The following is a 19,526-nucleotide window of genomic DNA, read 5'->3' on the forward strand; positions in this document are numbered from 1 at the left end:
TGAAATGGGATTGAGTCTCACCTTTGGCTTCTGCGAACTAAAAACCTCTGAGAGTTATTAAAAAAGGTATTTTGCCCTCTATGTTACCTCCAGTGTGGATTGACCCTGGCCATGAGGGTGGTCAGGAGATCTGCCTCAAATCTCAAAGTACATGAGAATACCCGGAGGGGTCTCTGTCTCTGTTTTTCCCTCCATTCCTGTGGCACAGCCTAGTATTAACACTGACTCCCCACCCGCACCTCTGCTACAGCAGCAAGGCCAAGATTGTGAATTCAGTGTGTTGAAAATCAAGAGCACAAGGCCACATCCTACCACTGGGTGCCAGGATTCTTTAGCCTTTAATGTAGCTGCACCATTGTGCCACCCTATCCTATTCTGACACTGGGTGGCATAGGTCTTTGGGGCTTTAATGTAGGCTGTACCATTTGTCATCCTGTGACTTTTATTCATATTTATTGACAGCCTCATTATAATATTGCAGCGTGGAAAAATTCACTTCTTATTGCCACGTAAACAACATCATGCTTCCATACAGAGCAAATGATGCCTAAAAACAGCCCACACAAGCATTTGTCAACAAAAACAACACTAGTAGAGACCAGTCAGCAAAGAAAAATCCCTCAGGGAGAAACAGGTATGTTTGAACAGGAATAGCGATTTTGCGCATATTATTCAGATAATCAAGGATGGCAGGCAATTTAAGGATTGACCTTGAATCTTCCTCCAGACTGGCCTATCACATATCCTCAGTATTCTTAAAGTTTACAGATGTCTTTTTGGTCATTCTTTTTCCAGTATTAAGTTGAAGTCAGTGGTAGTGCCATTAGTGGTAGAAATAAGCTCTTCTGTGGTACTTTTAAAAATATAGTTCTCGAAGATATTAATTTTCAGGTAATTTTTCTAAGGTTGGAAGACTTTGTTTTGTGTGGTTTCTCATATTTTTGGCCACCCTGTCTTGCTGTACTGCATTTTGTGCTTGTTACTTATTCAGTAAAGTAGATTCATCTTCAATCTTGCTGGAGAGGTGTCAGCTGTGGCTCAGTTCATAGCACCGTCGCCTTTGAATCAGAGGGTTGCGGGTTCATGTCCCACTCCCGGAAACCAAGAACTGTGATTGTACTCGAAAGAGTTGCAATCTGTGACTGCTGATAACTCGAAAGAGTTTCAATCTTGCTGGATTGTGTCAGTGCCATAACTTTTTCAGCAAAATGAATGGATGGGATATTATTTTGCATTATTGGGTCCATGTCAAATTCTTTAACCTCTACTTCTATAATAATAAGGGCTTCTTTTGGCTGGTATTAATTTGAGATTGACACACTTATTTCTGAACAATTGTCCACTCACCTGAACAGGTTTCACCTAATGATTGAGAACCAGTATTCAATAGGTTTTTGTTGATGTTATTTTAATTTTTCTCCTGCTCCTCAGATGAACTGCAAGTGATCTGACAGATTACTATCAACAATATTTTTATTCACCTGGAATTTTCTACCTTTAGCCTTCCTTTTCCAAAAAGGCACTGACCAATGTTTCGAGTGCAGTTTGATTTGCATCAGCAGCTCTCTGGTATTGTAACCAAGTAGCAATTCTTCATGTGTGAGTTGTGACAATGAATCTTGAATGGGCAATTTGACTATGGAATCTGAGACAAAGTGGATTTTCACAATTATACAATCGCTTGTGCCCCCATGTGTTGCCTACACAGGTCCAGTTGCCAACAGGGTTCACTTGATAATGCTAAAGAGCATCAGCCCAGCCCAGCCCAATTTTTCCCTGTCCTATTCTAGAGACAGCTGACTGGCTGAGATTGGCTAACTCAGCACACACTTCAAATCAAATCTTGGAACTTCCTGGTCTGTATAGCTCAGTACTACACCCTGCAGAGCCTTCAGAGGCCCTATTAGTGCTGGTTATGTGCCAACCACAAGAAGAGGAAGAGATTATCTCAAAATGAACTGATCTGCAATTTCTTCCTTCCTCCTATGACGCAGGTAAGATTGCCAATTCATCACATGGGGAGCGTTGGGGTTGCCAATTCTTTGTGTCATGTGAGGTTAGAGTGCCAGCAAACAATGTCATTATACTGCCTTGGAAGCTGGGTCTTAAAAGAATGCCAGAGATCCTCTCCCCTCACCCATGCTTTTAACCTTTTGATAGACTCAGTCTCCAATCATCTGTTCCTCATTTCAGACCTAACATCATTTCCCTGATGTACATAATGTGCATTCTGACTTTAAACCATTTTCTTATGATTGACTTCATGCTTGCCTTCTCTGCACAGCTCAAACACATCGTGGCCTCCTTCACTTCTACATACGAATTCCCACCATTGCAAGAGGTAGAAATCATGGCTGAATACTTGTTCAGTACAATTTCATTTGCAGAAAAGGCATCTGAGAAAAGTTCCTGTAGGGATTCATCCATGTGATTCTCCAACCCACTTAGTACTGAAGGGCTTGAGCCTGAAAATAATTGAAACACAATGCATTCAGAAAATTGTATAAAGACTGTTGTTCATCGCGCGATCCAATTCACAACTGCGAATATCCCTCCCACTTTCTTTGCTGCTTATATGCCAGCTGCAAGTGAATAATATTCCTATGTGTCCACTAGGTGGTATCTGCTAGCCATTTGCCCACTGTCATTCCCTGCAATCCCCTAACATTTGCCTATTAGCATTTGTTGTAAGAAACTGAACAGAAACAAAGTGTTATTTTTAAAATAATATTCTATCAGTTCAGCATCATTTCAGCCGGAGAGAACCCTTAATTTATAGCAACATTTCTAAACAATGAATTATTACAGGCAAACAAGTAAAAAATAATGCTTAGCAGATACACTTTTACCACCCCCACCCCTTGAAGACACTTACCTGGATTTCCTATTTGCACCTAGATGATTTTTTGACGGTTCCGTTACATCCTTCTGTTCCATTTTGCTTCCTGTTGTCCTTCCCCATCTCATTTTATGCCAATGTCATTCAGTATGCCCAATATGGGTGGGTACATTGAAATAATTGAAAGCGAAGAAAATATGTTGTCTGACATACTTCCTTCCACTTGTGTTGTTTGATTGCTGGATGCAAGGGACGTGTTTATCCCAGACTTATAGCATTTCAAAGTCACTGGGGCAAGGAATTGGTGGGTTTCCAAAGATTTAAATTGAGTAAGGGTGTGTGCCAGCAGTAACAGAGCGTTCTCTCACACAGGGTAAAGAGCAGGCCATATAACTTTTAAGAAAAATGTTTCCACTTTTGTAGGTAGCAAGGAAGCAGCATGCTTCCCCAGTGTACAACTGCCCTGCAGAGACTGGGGAGATGATCTTCAAAAGGCTATAAGTCCTACCTCTTTTCCCAGAGATATATCTCTATCACAGAAGGTTCCACCCACTGATTCTTGTTAGGGTAGGGTTCCAGGGTAGCAGACAGACCTCAGGTACCTTTCTAAGCTGTGGCCATGAGTGTTGGCAGAATATTTGATCTGGAAGGGGGTGTGGGGGTGGAAATGTAAGGGAGGCATCACAGTGAAGTCTGACCCAAATCCACACACTTACACTTTGCAGCAGAGATCACTGGATAGCAGTCAGGTATAGGAACACTGACAGATTCTTCCCTCTTTAGGCCAGAGGCACCCAGGCCAACTGTTGTTCTGTTGCCAAATATTAATAGATAAATATCCTTTTATAGTTAAATTACAAGCACAGTTACCATTACAATGAAATGCCTTGGTTGGATCACTATTAAAAATGTCATCACACTGGGGCACATAGTGCCAAATACTCATTGTGAGTATATATTTGGAATTTTAATAGTTCCTTTCTTGTGTTTTTTTCCCACTGTTGCTATGACTGTCATTTACAGTTTGAACTCTGATTCATTTGCTCCATGAAAACTAACTGTTTCTTCACGTGATGAAGAAACCTAGCGATCAAATGACAATAATAAACAACTAGGGGTACGTGTATCTGGGCTTCTGCCACGTCAGCGATTGTTTTAGCTCTCAGCTGCACCTCATGCCAAAACAATCCCTGGGGTGGTAAAACCCCAATCTGTGTACCGTTTGTCGTTCCATTATTATTGCCTAATTAAATGATGATTTAAAGCATATGGTACATCTGTTAGTGTCTATTTTTATTATCCCCTCGGACTAAGATGGAAATTGCGATTGGCTGAAGAAGTGTGGTGTGTGAGAAACTGCTTGTTACTATTTCCTGCTAATTCAAGTCAGCAAGCAACTAAGCTGAGGCCATTACCTGGCCTTGTCACAAGGCACAGGCTGGAAGCATGGAACATGCCACAGAGAAGCTTTTCGTTAAGCATTCTATAAGCCAGAAAGACTGCAAAATTTATATTGATGCAAAGCAGCTTTTGGCTTCATATAGATCCAAGCTGCCCAGGGCAATTTGGGTGTGAAATTGCCCAAATTGAATTTAGGCAAGTGGTATGAAAGTACCTTGATGAGCTGGTCATAGACTGTTCTGGCTTCTCACAAGCTTCAGGTGATGCAAAGCAAAGTTTAAAACAATCCCATGCAGTCCAGCAGCTAATTTTTTAACATTAAGATGTAACTGTTATTTGGATGCTTTCCCATTTTCCTCAACCACAGATGCAGGTCTGTTAGCATGGCTTAACTCTGGCAAGTCTGAATCACTTTAAACAGATACCAGTCTTACACTGATCCCTGTGGGTATCATATAATGATGTTTTAGAGTTTAGGGTAACACAAAGCATGCACTGATTGGTCCATGTACCACATAGTTAACATGAGGCAATCAGCAATGCCAGAGTGCTCTACCATTTTATAATACTACACACTGCTGTCTACAATATTACGTAAGCACAGATAGATTTTTTTAGGACATGTATTTAAATCCAAGGGTAAAACAAAACAAAAGTTAACTACTACGCAATCCATAGTGAACAGGAGTTCCTCAGGTTACGGAGGTGATGAAGAATGCATAAAAACAAAGCCTTTTGCTTTAGGCATTCTAACCCACTTTCCGTCACCCCAGCAATGCTTGGCTCAATAGATATACTCAACTTTTGGCTTTTGTTTGTAGTTATTTGATGTAAAAAAAAGGGAAAATTTACTGGCACCACCCATTTTCAACATAACAACAACCTTGTTATTGTGATTGCCAGAAAGGCAAGCAAAAATCAAATGGTTCTTCTGTACTTGACTCATATCCAAATAACAATGAAAGATATTTGGACAATGCCTGAAACTTAGGTGTCATGTTGTTTATGCTCTAATCTTTGAACCAGTGGGGTCTACCTCAAGACACTAAGTGCTATGTGGCTGCCTGTTGAGTGAACAATGACCTGTAATCTATTACAGGTGTTTGTGTCACTGCAGCCCCCATTGTTGGTTTAGAAGAACAAAAATTGATACTTTTTAAAATCATGTTTCATTGTGCCAATTCACAGTTAATTTTTCTATGCACTGTAGGTTAATAGTGCAAGGCCATTGCTCCAGAGCCACTGGCTATCCCAGTGTCCAAATCAGCTGACCTTAACAGTATTAGGTAGCCTTTGATGGTATTCTGGTGATGCTCTCGGAGGTCATGATGTTGAGCACTAATGGCAAGAAACGGCTACTGGTCGTCAGTTTACTGCTGCTATTGTTGCCAAATTCCAGCTAATGAGATTATAAATTCCCTTGTGAGCTTTGGCTGGTGATGAACAAAAAATACCAAACAGTGGCAAAGAATAATGGTGGCCTATGTTAAGCAGAAAGACACCTTGGATCAAAAATTTTTACGTCGCCTCCCCTGAATATCTTAAATTGAAAATCATCCCTGGGGTCTGAATGAGCCTTGAGCACATTTTGTGCACAGAATCCCAGCAAGTTATGTGCTGTACTGGAGTAAGAAAGCACTCCATTACTTAGAGAGAACACCCAATGCTTCTGCGCAATGGGCACTGGCCATTGTATTATGAGTCCGTATCTTAGCCTTTTAGCAACGACATTTAAGAGGTTTTAATACAATGTTTAATAATGGATACTAATATTATTCTCACTAGGTTTTATAAAATTCTTAGCTAAGAAGTTGCTTCAGAAATAAAAATCAATTATGAAAACAAAATATAATGAAACGCTCTTGTTAAAAGGAACAGGGATTCTATTAATAAAATGTCATGTACATATTGGAAATGGGGATTTAAAACCATTGTATAGTTGAGTGGCTTAAAGGGGAATATTTCAATATAAAATTCTTGCTATTGTTGCTTATTATTGATTTTCACAGCTCATATTTCTGGCTGTCGAGCTCTGAAATAGCCCTCCACAAATTGTGCTGCATCGATAATGTACTCAGTGGAGGCTATTTAGAAAAAGTCCTCTTTAGCAAAGCACGACAGCCCCTAATCAATATGAACTTGTAGTCATTGCAACGTGTTTGCGTGGATTTTAAATCTACATATTCTTTACATTCTCATTCTTAAGAATCTCTTTATTGTGTTCACGTGGATGAGGGATCATAACACTGGAGAATAGACTTTGTTCCCCATTATTCTGCACCCAGTGGCAGCACTCCCAGGTTAGATATGACACTGTCTGGCTATTGCCCTGCTCAACTCTGTGCAGCAAAGAGAAATTGTTTCACCTCCCATAACTCAAAGAAAGACTGCTAATTTAGTATCAAATTATACGATTTTGTGCTTTAGATTCAAGTGCACCATTAGCTGTGTTTATGCCCCTCAAAAATCACTTGATTTTGGACTTTTGCAACCAGCAGAGATTTTCATCCTATTCTTCTGTGTTTAATTTGGATCTAAGTCCAGAGCTAAAAGGGCAGTATCCTAAAGAACTCAGTCAAACTTTCCTTCATTCCTTGCATTATAACTTTTCTTCATCAGGATTCTTACTCTGCACTTGGGTTATAGCACTGAAATCGCAGGAAGCCAGACTGTAGTTTCAAGGGGGTGATGTTGGTCATCAAGATTGTACAGTGTAACTTCAAGAGGTGAAGTCTATCTGCACTGTAAATATAAACAATTACCACTGGCACATTAGATGCCCACATTCTGCCACTGTATTCTGGGCTTGGGTAGGCTGAAGTTTCAACCTGTGCATCCAGCATTACAACATCCACGCTGCAGCCAGAAATTTAAAGTTGCAATTGTAGCTGTGCACAATTATGTCTGTGCATTCTTCCATGTGTGCAATTCTTTCAGTATTGCTGACAATGCTTTGAATTCCATGCCACAAGGTGAACAAAACACATTTCAGAACACCAGCAGCCTTGAACATTACAGACAAATTTCTTTTTGACACAGTGGCAATATTTCAACTGAAAATCCTTTGAACATATTTTCAGTATCATATTTCATCATCGTCAATCTGGACAGATTTCACTCTACCATAGGTAAGCTGACAAAATGCAGTTAGTGAGCAACTTATTTCTATTATTTAATTTCACAGCAATTGAACAGGATATGCTAACTAACACTTGCTTATGCCATGTTCCTGGTTCCACATTGTGAGTGGGACGTGAATGAGGTAATACTGCTAACTGGCATCACTTTCACCACAAAAACAGAATCTAAAAGCACAAGGTTAAATTAGCAGGTTCCACATTATATTACTTAATCCCACTCCTCCTCAAGTGACATGGGTTCCAGTTTGAGCTACACCTGCTCTGTGCCTCAGAAGACTCCCCCACAATAATACCCACAAGTATATCAATGGCTTATACAAATGCAAGTCAAAAACAGATGACTGAAAAATGCAGTCCCAGCTCAGGAAAGAATTATATTCAACCTTCTTTTCCACTCACTTCAACCACGGGGGTGTTCTGCAATATATGCCATTGTCTTTTACTCAATTTTCTCATTAAAAAGCAAATATGAAGAGAAATTCATTCCTAGGAGTCAACACCATATTGAGCAAATCTAGCATTTCCAGCAATGATCCCAGACAATACAGCATATCACACTGCAGTCATTCTCTGTCTATGGAAGTAACTATTTCAAATATTCTCTGTATTCAGTTTTTTTTAAAGACGCAATATACAATAAATATGAATAGCACAAACAGAATACCAATTGTTTCAGAGTGGGATATGGAAAAGATTAATGGCGTTATAACCTGCAGAACTCGTAACCTGAGCTATGAGGTCATTTAGCCACAGACTTTTTTCCACCTCCATTCTAAAACATATGGGATTGTCTATTTACTGAGCAGTAATAGTGCCTCCACTGTGACAACAGCTTCCTTGTAATGTCAAAAAATGAATAGCCTTCAATACATTTTTGAATGATTTGAAGCAAGTTTGCAGTAAATTTAAGCAGAAGTTGTGATGAATGCTTTTCCTCTGTTTCATATATATACATTGTACACAGTGTCTCACTACTCATTTATGTAGTCTTCCCTCTTTAAGCAAGACGTTGCAAATTTCATGGCCTGACACTGTGTACCTCCACAGATGAGTGCACAAAGTCCCTATAGTTGGCATTGCTCAATGTGTCATATGTGTGTTAATAATCTAGCATAAAATGATTTGCATTTGAATCTTATGGTGTGGTTTAGGTAGTTCTTTAATACAGGCCAGAGATGTATCAGGATTGTGTTATACACACCCCTGTACAGAGAAACAGGTTTTGTACCAAGACCCTAAACCTGAGCAATACATTTTTTTCATAAAAGCTTAAAAGTCTTTTGTGCTTGTGTTCTGACCACGTTGAACTCACTGTGCTAAAAAAAAAAATTCATGAACAGCATTGCTTTAGGATCTATTACCAATGCTTTTGTATGAAGCAGAAGTCAGAAATGAAATATAAGGCCTGAAGGCTTTTCACCAGGATCTTACACTATATCTAATAACTTCATTCATTGGCATTGCCATTGTCCCAATATTTTCAGTTTATTCATATTGTTATGCAAAGGTGTAATCATTAAACCATTGCATTCTTCTGGGAAATTCTGAGACTTGGGGGAATTAAAGTGATTCTAAGTTGCACTGGTGTCACTATTTCATTATTTTCTGGGATGAAGAAAAGCTTCTTTACCATTCTGGGCATCCACTCATTTCTGAAACATGATTTTTTTTTTTCTTTATTTCTCATGTGAATAAAATACAAATGACTTTGTAACCTGTTGTGCCTGAACTCTATGAGAGTGAGTGCTCTCTACAACCCTTCCCCCACTCAATTTTTTAACCACATCAGCTATGACACAAATGCTTTCGTGCATCTTCTATAAAGGCTCTGGTAAAGAAGAACAGATGAAAAAGCACCAATCAGACATTTAAGTTGAAATGTAAACAGAAGGGGATAGTGTCAGACTAGCTGAAGCACTGAATGTTAACCTTATGTCAAAGTAATAGACTGGCTTAAGATCTGTAAATAATGAGGCAGTTAATGCCACGGTACTCTGTTTTTGCTAGCTTATTGGTGTTCTTCACATCTTCACCCTGCTTAAGAGCTATCCTTCACAGACAAAACCACTATGCTAATCCTGCCAATGGAATCAGGTGAGAAGGTTGGAAGTGAACTATTATATAGGGCTCTGCAGATCTGGGTTTTGAAATATTTTTTTCATTGTATCATACATCATGTTTCATAGAAATCAGCTTTAGTGTGTGCACTTAACCCAATGTGCAGCTGTTAATTTCCTTGACAGGATTAAAAAAAATGAAATATTATCATCTACACATTGTTTGTGATCCTTTTCCCCTCTCTGGTTTCAAAAATAAATTAGACAGAGCAGATGTGACAAGTGAGATGAAGGTTGGTTTGTATTACATCTGATTTTTTTTGATGCACTCTCAATTTCTGCTTTGTATTGCAAATTTCTGACACGGTCCCTCCCACCTGACTCTGAATTGGAATCTGATACAGAAAGCTTCTTTTCAAAAAAAAAAGTCAAGGGGTTGTTGATAAGTTTACATTTTGACAGTTTAAAATGTTCCTTTGATTTCTGACATGGATTTCAAGTTCTCATGTCATCTGGCCTTGGAAAAAAAACTTCAAGAGTTGTCTCCCCAACCAATTTGTATGTGTTCAAGGCTACAATGAATTATATCGCCCTCAAGTTGTGTATAGACTGGCTGCCCTGGAGACCATGCTTGAGGGCTAACACCTGTTAGCGGCACAGACCCAATGAAAAAAAAAATCTTCATTAACTTGAGAAATCAAAGCTTAAGGATAAAAATATAATTTTACCTCTTCCTAATCCTGAGCTTCCAGAAGTGACCTTTGACACAGGAGCTTGTGTGGTATGTGGTGCAGATTTCACAAATTTTTCTTCATCTTGTCTTTCCTTTCAGAACAAAGAAATCAGAGAAATGGTGGTGAAAATAGTTAACAGTCTTGCCCAACAAAGAACAGAGCATCCATGACAAGCATGTGAAAAAATATATAGTAATTCTACTTACTTGAGGCTTTATTGAGTTAAACTGACAAGTAATAATTAAGAGGCTAAACGCCAGCATCGAAATTAAGCAGTAAACGTGGCCACACAGAAAGCTGGAACAGCCTTCCAAAACCCTAGGGTGAGTTGGGAGAGGTCACTGGTCAGGGTAATTTCAGGAAAAGCTAATTTCTCAACTACCTTTAGCAGGTGGCATGGCACTCAATGACTATTTACTGAAACTAGACCAAGGAAGTTAAAAAAAAAACAAAGGTCATGACAGACAGGAAGAAATGGAGAAACAAAATCCTCTCATCTAATTCTTTAAATGACTGCATGAAAAAGTCAATGAAATGAAGGAAAATGGATGGAGGGGAGAGGGTACTGAATCAAGCAACCAGCAGGACTTAAGACGCCAAACTGAGTGAGTCAAATTGCTTAGGAAGCTAAATAAACAAACAGTACAAGGCACACAAACAAGGACTGCTACACCTGCGGGAAATGCAAGTTTATATGAAATGTGTTTCATCCCCTGTCAAACCATTTTTTTAAAAGAAAACCCAAAGGTGACCATGTTAACCAGTGCAGCTGGTGACACTGCTGCCTGCAGCAAGGTCAGAAAGGAGTAAAGTGAACAGAGTAAGTATTGTTTTTCCAGCACACAGCAAAACATAGCAGGGAGCACTTTTAAAGCACAGCTGTGGTCACGTTTCCTTGCCAGTGACATTGATCAGATTCACACAACACCATAGACAACTCTTTAATTATTCAGGTACCATCACAATTTCTGCTTTAATGTGTGAAAACATAGAGCATGGTTGTTATTAAAACAAAGGGAATGGGAGGGCCATGAGTAATCTAAATTTCCGCCAGCATGGTGATCAGTGTTGACTTATCATGCGTCTGGGTAATTTGATTAGAATAAAGATCCAAACACGTGGACTGACACTGGGATCTTCGCATCTGTTATCGAAGTCTTGATGAGCTTTGCACAAACTGCAAGATTAAACTCTCTGGTTAGTGAAATTCAAACCACTTGCATTATAGATCGACATCAATAGGGATAATTCTACTTTTCCAAATGAGTAAATCCAACCTATATTAAAAAAGAATTAATTAATAATGAGTTTCAGGTAGGCAAAATTTAGCATCTGTGCCTGGGATTACAATATCAAAGCGCGCTGCTGAAGCTCTTGTAGTCTTTATTAGGATTTAACTCAATTTAAACATCACTTTTAGACCAATTTCCTTTCATGAATTAATAAAAGTCCTAAGATTTTGTAAATTATTGTTTCATAATTCATTACCAGCCACCATTTAAAGAATAACTGGTAGCTAATAAGATATTGGGCTACCCATTGTCTGTAATTTTAAATACATAAAAAGTCAATATATGTTTCTAATAAATTACTAATATGATCCAAATGACAATACTTTTAAAGTAATTTTTATTTCCTTTCAATTTTCTATTGCCACATTTATGTGTGCCGGCACCATGCAGACACAGAGACTTGCATTAATGTGGCATCTTCACGACCACAGGATGCCCCAATTGCTTCTCAGCCAATGAAGTACTTTTGAAATGTAATTACTCTTAAAGAGTTGCTAGATCTGTTCAAAATCTATCCTACTTAGCACGGTGGTAGTGCCACACAATACGATGGACTGTACAGTGGTCACTCCTACCGATACTGTCATGGATAGATGCATCTGCGGCAGGCGGGTTGGTGGGGACGAGGTCAAGTGTGTTTTTCCCTCTCATTGGTTCCCTCAACAGCTGCTGCAGACCCATGTCCTTTAGCACTCGGCCAGATCGGTCAGTAGTGGTGCTACCGAGCCATTCTTGATGAAGAAAATTGAAGTCCCCACCCAGAGTACATTCTGTGCACTTGCCACCCTCAGTTCTTCCTCCCAGTGGTGTGCAACATGGGGGAATACTGACTCATCAGCTGAGGGCAGGGTAGGGGAGGGCGGGGAGCATACACAGTAATCAGTAGGAGGTTTCCTTGCCCATGTTTGACTTGATGCCATGAGACTTCATGGGGTCCAGAGTCAATGTTCAGGACTCCCAGGGCCAACTCCCTCCCGACTGTAAACCACTGTGCCGCTACCTCTGCTGGGTCTGTCCTGTCGGTGGGACAGGACATACCCAGGGATGATGATGGTGGTGTCTGGGACATTATCCGTAAGGTATGATTCCGTGAGGATGACTATGTCAGGCTGCTGCTTGACCAGTCTATGAGACAGTTCTCCAAATTTTGGCACTAGCCCCCAGATGTTAGTAAGGAGGACTTTGCAGGGTCGACAGGGCTGAGTTTGCCGTTGTCGTTTCTGGTGCCTAAGTCGATGCCGAGTGGTCTGGCCGGTTTCATTCTTTATAGACTTTGTAGTGGTTTGATACAACTGAGTGGCTTGCCAGATCACTTCAGTGGGCATTTGAGAGTCAACCACATTCCCGTGAGTCTGGAGTCACATGTAGGACAGACCAGGTAAGGACAGCAGATTTCCTTTCCTAAAGGGCACTAGATGGGATTTTACAACAATTAGCAATGGTTTCATGGTCATCATTAGATTTTTAATTCCAGATTATTGGATTCAAATTCCACCATCTGCCATGGTGGGATTCGAACCTCGGTCCTGTTCCAAAATGAGAGTCCACTGTCTTCAGAATGCACTTATTATTTTCCAAAAATGTTGCAGCTCTTTTTATGTTCAAAGTTCCTGTGATTTCCTGAACAAAGATGTATATCCACTGTTTTGCATCATTAATCCACTCCTCCCAGGTGGTATTTAATGCAAGCCATGGGGGTCTTGCCTGCCGGTTGGAGCTGGTGAAAGCCCCGCATCGCCTCCTTTGGGTAAGGCCTGCCTAATTAAGTGCCGAGTGGCCAGCAGCGGCCTTCCCGGTATTAAGGATCCTTGTGGCAGAAATCCCGTCTGAGAGATGCCTGCACATTGCTGGCAACACCACTGGAGGAGCGGTGGTACCTGCTGTCAATGCACTCAGGGAGAGGCCTAGGACACAAGTGAGGGCAGGATGGAGGTCATGTGAGAGGGGGCAGGTGCCAGTAACAGGGGCAGGTTTGGCTCTCATCGAAGCCCCCTCTTTTCGATCAGGCATTGAATGTTGTTGTAGGGTGTTGGTAACGGTTCGGTCGGTCTGAAGAAGTCTTCATAGTCATACGTATCTTAACTGTGAGTCTTTGTTGCCTCTTAGAACTATTTACAAATATACAGTAAAAGGTACAAGATAGGAACTGTCTCCATGCTGCTGGTGCACACAGTTCTATCCAACACCCAGCTAACCCTTGGTGTGGCTCATGTGCTCTCTTACATCACTGTGTCAGCAGTAACGTATTCAGTCCCACATTAACTCCATATGTGCCAGACCCTTATACTACAACTGCCTCTAAACAAGGGACCCTCCCTGGGAGCCCGCAAACAACCCTAACAGGCTTTGCTTTTCAGGCTTCCCAGGTGGTAACTGCCCCATCTGTCGCTGGTTGAATACCTGCAGTGGCAGAATGAGGCCCTTAAGTGGGCGTTAATTGCCCACTGAAGAGCTTCAATTGGTGGTGGGGCAGGAAGACCATCCGTGAGCCTTCTGCCCCAGACTTGATTGGAGCAGAGGCGGAAAACCGGTGGGGTCCCCACCCACCACCCACCACCCACCTGATTAAGTGCTTGCCTTCAAACTCATTTATGGGGAGGGCATTAAATTCCATCTCTGGTTTGCTGTGAGCTTTACTAAACACAAAACCCTTAGTGCTGAGTGTGGAGAAAAAACGTGGTGAAATGGTCAGCAGTAACCACAAATCCATGTAATCTCTGTCAAACTTGGATGGTGTAGTTTGGTGTAGATTTACAAACAGTGTCAATGTTATGTAATGCACCCAATGATATTACTTTGAGCCCTGTTAATGGCAGTCATTTTTCTTTTTGCACACACTATATGCAAAAAAAAAAAGGCTGGGTGAAAACACGAGAAATGATATGGAGGAAATCTCCCCAATACTTTAGAGCATTGGAACCTTCTCTGCTTATGCGCATCTCTCTCTTCAGGTACTATGCCCTTAAAGGGTGTTGGCAATCACAGACCTTTGTGATTGGTCCACAGTTATGCTTGGCAAGGTACTGCAGTGGTTTGCTGTTGCCTTCTGCAAATGGCTGACAGGAAACTCTCCCACTCTTACTGCCTGCCATAGGTGTATCAGAAGGATTTACAGATTGACAAACAACTTGTTTAGACACATCATGGCACATCTTCCGTGGCCATCAAGTCCTGAAGTGGGGTTTGAACCTGGAGCTTCTGGCTTAGAGGTAAGGATTCTGCCACTGTGCCACAAGACCTCCATTTATGCACATAGTTTCTAAAATAATATATCAGCACAAGTGCACTGCTGTTCTATACAGTATATTTTATATATATATTTTACAGGAATCACCCAGGGAAGAGCAACAAACCTGCTGCCAATCACATGGCACTGTAATCCTCCAGCCCTTGCATAAGAAAGGCTTTCAATATTAAATTGCTCCATTTACATGGCTTCACATAATGTTCAGCAGCCTCCCACTGACAGAAATACATCTTACAATCCTGGTTGAAATAAAAATAAATAAGTCTAAAGCAGAAAAATTCCTACTCCAGTAAAATCTAAGTTCAACAGAAATCCACAATAGAAACCAATTCACTGCCTCTTCTTTCATGTTCTTGTTCCAAAAACATAGACTATTACAAAATCACACTGAGGGGAGCAAATAGCAGATAACTGTGCACTACACCAGCACCATGTATAAAACAACAGCAAGTCAACATATTTATAACTGATATATTGTACATGCACAGTGTTATAAAAGAATAAGCTATCCCTGTAAAGCACAGAGCTGATCCATGGCTAGCGCTGACAAAGTTTAAACTCTGGACTCCATGTGATGTTTGTATGATGTGATTATTTATGTTGGACTGGAACTTTAATGGCTAGTAACTGTTTCTATGTAATGTAACTTAAGAACATTCAAGGCAATGTGTAACAAAATATTTGATCAATATCGTACCTGTGAGACAATCCTGCAAAACAAAACAACGCATTCATGATGAAGGCCCATATTAACATGCAAATCAGGCAGCACGTTTGACTGAACAAAAATGACACCATGAATTGAGAATCTCAAGAACTTGCTTGACAACTATTGCTGCTCTACCATTAGCCTCACACAAACGGCATTTTGCCATTAGATTCACCGGTGTTTTTTAAGAACACACTGGGTTTTCCCTTTAAACTTGCGCAGAAAGTTGGGCCTCACATTTAACATCATATGTACTCTTGTAACAATGTGATAATTACCTTTGCCACTGACATGGGCAGAGGTAATGTTTGTCAGTCTGTTTGTCTGCAAACAATATATCTCAAAAACTAATGGACTGATTTCAATGAAACTTGTTACACAGATAGGTTATGACCCAAGGAAGAACTGATCAGTTTTTTGGCGAAGGAGTGTATCTGTATCCAGATCCTGGAAAATTTTAAAAGATCTGTTAACACTGGGAGATAGGACGAATTGTCTTTTTTTAGAACGTTGTGAGTTGTTTTATTTAGAATGTTGTTGATTGTTTTAGAACATTGTCGATTGCCTTAGCTACTGTGGTGGAGTTTGTCACAGCTGTCAAAATGTGGACAGAGTTTTCAGAGCAGGTTGCTGGGTGTGAGTAGGCCTGAAGCCTCCTCAGTGGAAACTCATAATAAAAATATTTCTTTTTTTCAGCTTTAGTTACAGAGCATCAGTAAAGAAAAGCCTCAAGGAAGAGCTGCGCAATTGTAATAACGTTAACACATCATGGCAGAGGTATGGGCTCTACTGAGTGCCCTCTTTACTTATTGTTAACGCGATGCCAAGCAACCTGCTACTTTTCCTTCTGTCTCTCTCTCTCACTCTTAATTCATTTTTCTTTCCATTTCTTTATTTCTCTCTCTGTACCTTATTTGACTATAATTCACCCTCTTTCTCTGTTTCTTTCTCAGTCGTTAAATCTCTTTGGTTAATGAGGTATGCTATTGATACCTTTGTTCACTAAGTTTCCAGAGGCCCCACTGCCCTGGCCTTGCCATCATCAGCTCATGCTTCCAGCAAGTTACGCCGCAAATTACATTTGAGCCAAAGGGTGCAGGAAAGTCTAACTAAAAGTGCACACTGTGAGACACAAAGCTTCATTAATATTTGGCCCATTTTCTTTGGTTACATGCATTTCAAAACTAGATGACTTTAGTAAACTATGGCAGTGAAATGGGAATCTTCAAACTGTTTTCATGTATGGCACCTTAGTCATCTTCAATAATCTTCAACAGAGCTGCAATTTAGCAAATCTTTGGTATGAAAACAAAGTCACCTTCCAAATTTTAAATGTATTCAGTAATGATCTCAAAGCCTTTTATATATTTGGGTTGAGCTATTGAAGCCCTATAAACATAATATTTAAGTACCCACACGCCAAATACTTCCCATTGAAATCATATAAACATATGCACAACAAAATATTAATAATATTTTGTATCATGCTTATGAATGTGGAATGCAGCCGTCAAAATAAGAGATAGTGAACACCTCACCTGTGATGAAGTGCTTGTATTATTAATCCTCTCTCCCCATCATCACCTGCTTTGCAGTATAAATTTTATACTCTAAACCCAAAGGGAAAGAGGCTCCATGTATTAATTTTTGGATGTAAATTGCTGTCTGTGCTAAAATTTGCTGCGTGGCTCTTGCAATATTGCTGGTAATGGCATTCTAAGGATGGAAACTTCAAGAACATTCCCATGATCCCTGTATTGCACTAATGTGCACTATGTATCAAAATAACAAAAAGAGCTTTCGTGTCACAGTTTAAATAAATACTTCTCAGAACCCAATCAGAATGGGTTACGTTTAACTTATTCTATCATAATAACACACGGATTAAAACAAAACAGAAAGATTCAGTGGGCTTATATATGCATAATGTACTTCTTTAAACTTCAGATTTCACCAATGCAGTACAAATATTAATTTTGGTCAAATTCAATGGGATGTTATCGTTACCCTCAAGAATTGATATTGCCCAAGCTTGTTAGTACAAAAACATTGCATCAGTCAGAAACAAAATCAATATTTGGGTTCATAAGTTTTCTTTCGCTAGTGCAATATAAAAGTAGCTGAGTAAACAGCCAAAGAAAACACTGGACCAATTGAACTAGAGATCATTGATGTGCTGACCTTTGACTATTAAAAAAATAAAATTACTTGTAATTGAAAAATAAGAATTAAAAAAAATAAACAGAGTAAATAATATCGTACAATAATACATTATATTTTAAAATATTTTTAACTTAATTCAGCAGCATTTGCCAATGTTCAAAACAGCTTCCACATGTCAGCCTTACTGGGCTAGATTCTCCTCCATAATCTTCCCCAACATAGGAAGAAAAGGAATTGATAAGAACTGAAGAAACAGGAGCAGGAGTTAACCATTCGAGACTGCTCCATCATTCAAGAAGATTATGTTTGGCTTTCTACCTCAACTTTCCCTGTATAGGCTATACTTATAACCCTTAATACCTTTAGTACCCAAACATTTATCAACCTCTGTCTTCAATATACAAATAACAGAGCATCCATGGCTGTCTAGGGTAGAGAATTCCAAAGATTCACAACACTTTGGGGAGAATTTTCTCCCCATCAGAGGGGTTGGACGGGAGTGGGCACGGGCGGGCGTGTAGCTGATCGCCGCCTGCGATCGCGCCGCTGCCAATTAAGACCCGCCCAGTGTGATGCACACCCAGAAGCACTGAGCGCTCCCTGTGCGGGCGACGGGAGTAGGCTGAGTCAGGGCCTGCACTCTTTCACGCATGTGACAGTGTCACATGAGCTGGGACATGTCAATGAATTTTATTATAAATTTTTATTAAACTTTAAAAATCTTCATGAAACCTCATCCCGCCCATGGATGAAGTTTCATGATAAATGTGAAGGCCACTTGAGCTCTTCGCCTGCCCGCCAACCTTAAGGTTGGACAGGCTGCTCAGTTAATTAGTTTAATTACTATTTAAATGGCCTTAATAGGCCTTTGTCAGTTTGGCAGGCGCGCAGCCGACTCCAGTGCGCGCCCACCAAACTCAAATCTGAATGACGTGGGGTGATGTCGGGACGCACGCCTGACATCACCACACATCATTTTACGTGTCGGCGAGCAGGTCCCACCCCCACTCGCCGACCCGAAGATCCTGCACTTTGAACGAAGAGGTTTCTCAGCCCTGTTACGATCTCAGCCGATGTTAATACTGGACAAGTCAGATCCCCGCGTGAAACCTGGCTTGATAGATCCTAACCTTTTTTTTTTAGAAACCGTGGAGGAAAGTTATTGAACAGATTCACAGGAGTCTGCTAATGAACGTTTAACACAAAGAATAAAATATTTATTGAACAGGAAAAAATGAACCATATTAGACCAGACAAAAAGGTTGGAAAGAACTCAATACAAACACAAGAAAATGATTCAAATTCAAATTATTCCTTTTACCTCAGCAATATCTTTGCAGGCATATGCAAATTAAGAAAGATAAAACAATTTACAACATCTATCTTCTACTCTAATATTCAGGGTAAGTATGAGGTACATGTGAATTAAGAGGTGAAGTGTGGTCTGACACACCACACTCCAAAGTAAATGACAGATGCAGCCAAAACAGATTCCATGGGTATCTCAACAACCCACCCAGACGTTCGTCACACTGTGAACCATCCAGTCTCACTGAAACGAGGGTTTCCAATCTCTACATTTGAAGAACTTACCTTGGAATTCTCTTCAAATGTTGTTCCCACTTGGATGACTTCAACAAGGATCCACTTCCAGGGTTTCAATCTCACCTTCCAAGATTCCTTTCCCCTGGATCTTTGAGTACACTCGAGCTTCACCTTCCAAGCACAATCTCAGATCTTCAGCCATTCCAAATAGAACACCACTGCTTCAAAAGGTCCATAGTAAGGAGTCACCAACCTTTGGCTGCCTCCTCTGCCTCTTCGCAGATCTCTCTTTAACTTTAAAGCCTATTGCTTTGCTCCTTTCTTTCATCTTGATTTATGGGACCTCTTTCTGATTCCTGTCTTTGTCCATGCCTGAGACTTTCTGCTGGGACGTCTCCC

General features: G+C 40.3%; 1 protein-coding gene across 1 annotated transcript in view; it reads right to left on the reverse strand.

Moving 5' to 3' along the window:
- Window positions 1–2,184: 2,184 nt before the first annotated feature.
- Window positions 2,185–19,526, reverse strand: part of LOC144694594 (uncharacterized) — a 229,988-nt gene continuing 212,646 nt past the window's right edge. The window contains exons 12-13 of the mRNA XM_078565196.1: window positions 10,166–10,262; window positions 2,185–2,465 (exon numbers count right to left, since the gene is read on the reverse strand). Coding sequence (XP_078421322.1) covers window positions 2,185–2,465; window positions 10,166–10,262 — 378 coding nt within the window. The remainder of the gene's footprint in view (window positions 2,466–10,165; window positions 10,263–19,526) is intronic.

Source organism: Cetorhinus maximus, chromosome 20 (genome assembly GCF_964194155.1).
Source record: "Cetorhinus maximus chromosome 20, sCetMax3.hap1.1, whole genome shotgun sequence".
NCBI lineage: Eukaryota > Metazoa > Chordata > Chondrichthyes > Lamniformes > Cetorhinidae > Cetorhinus > Cetorhinus maximus.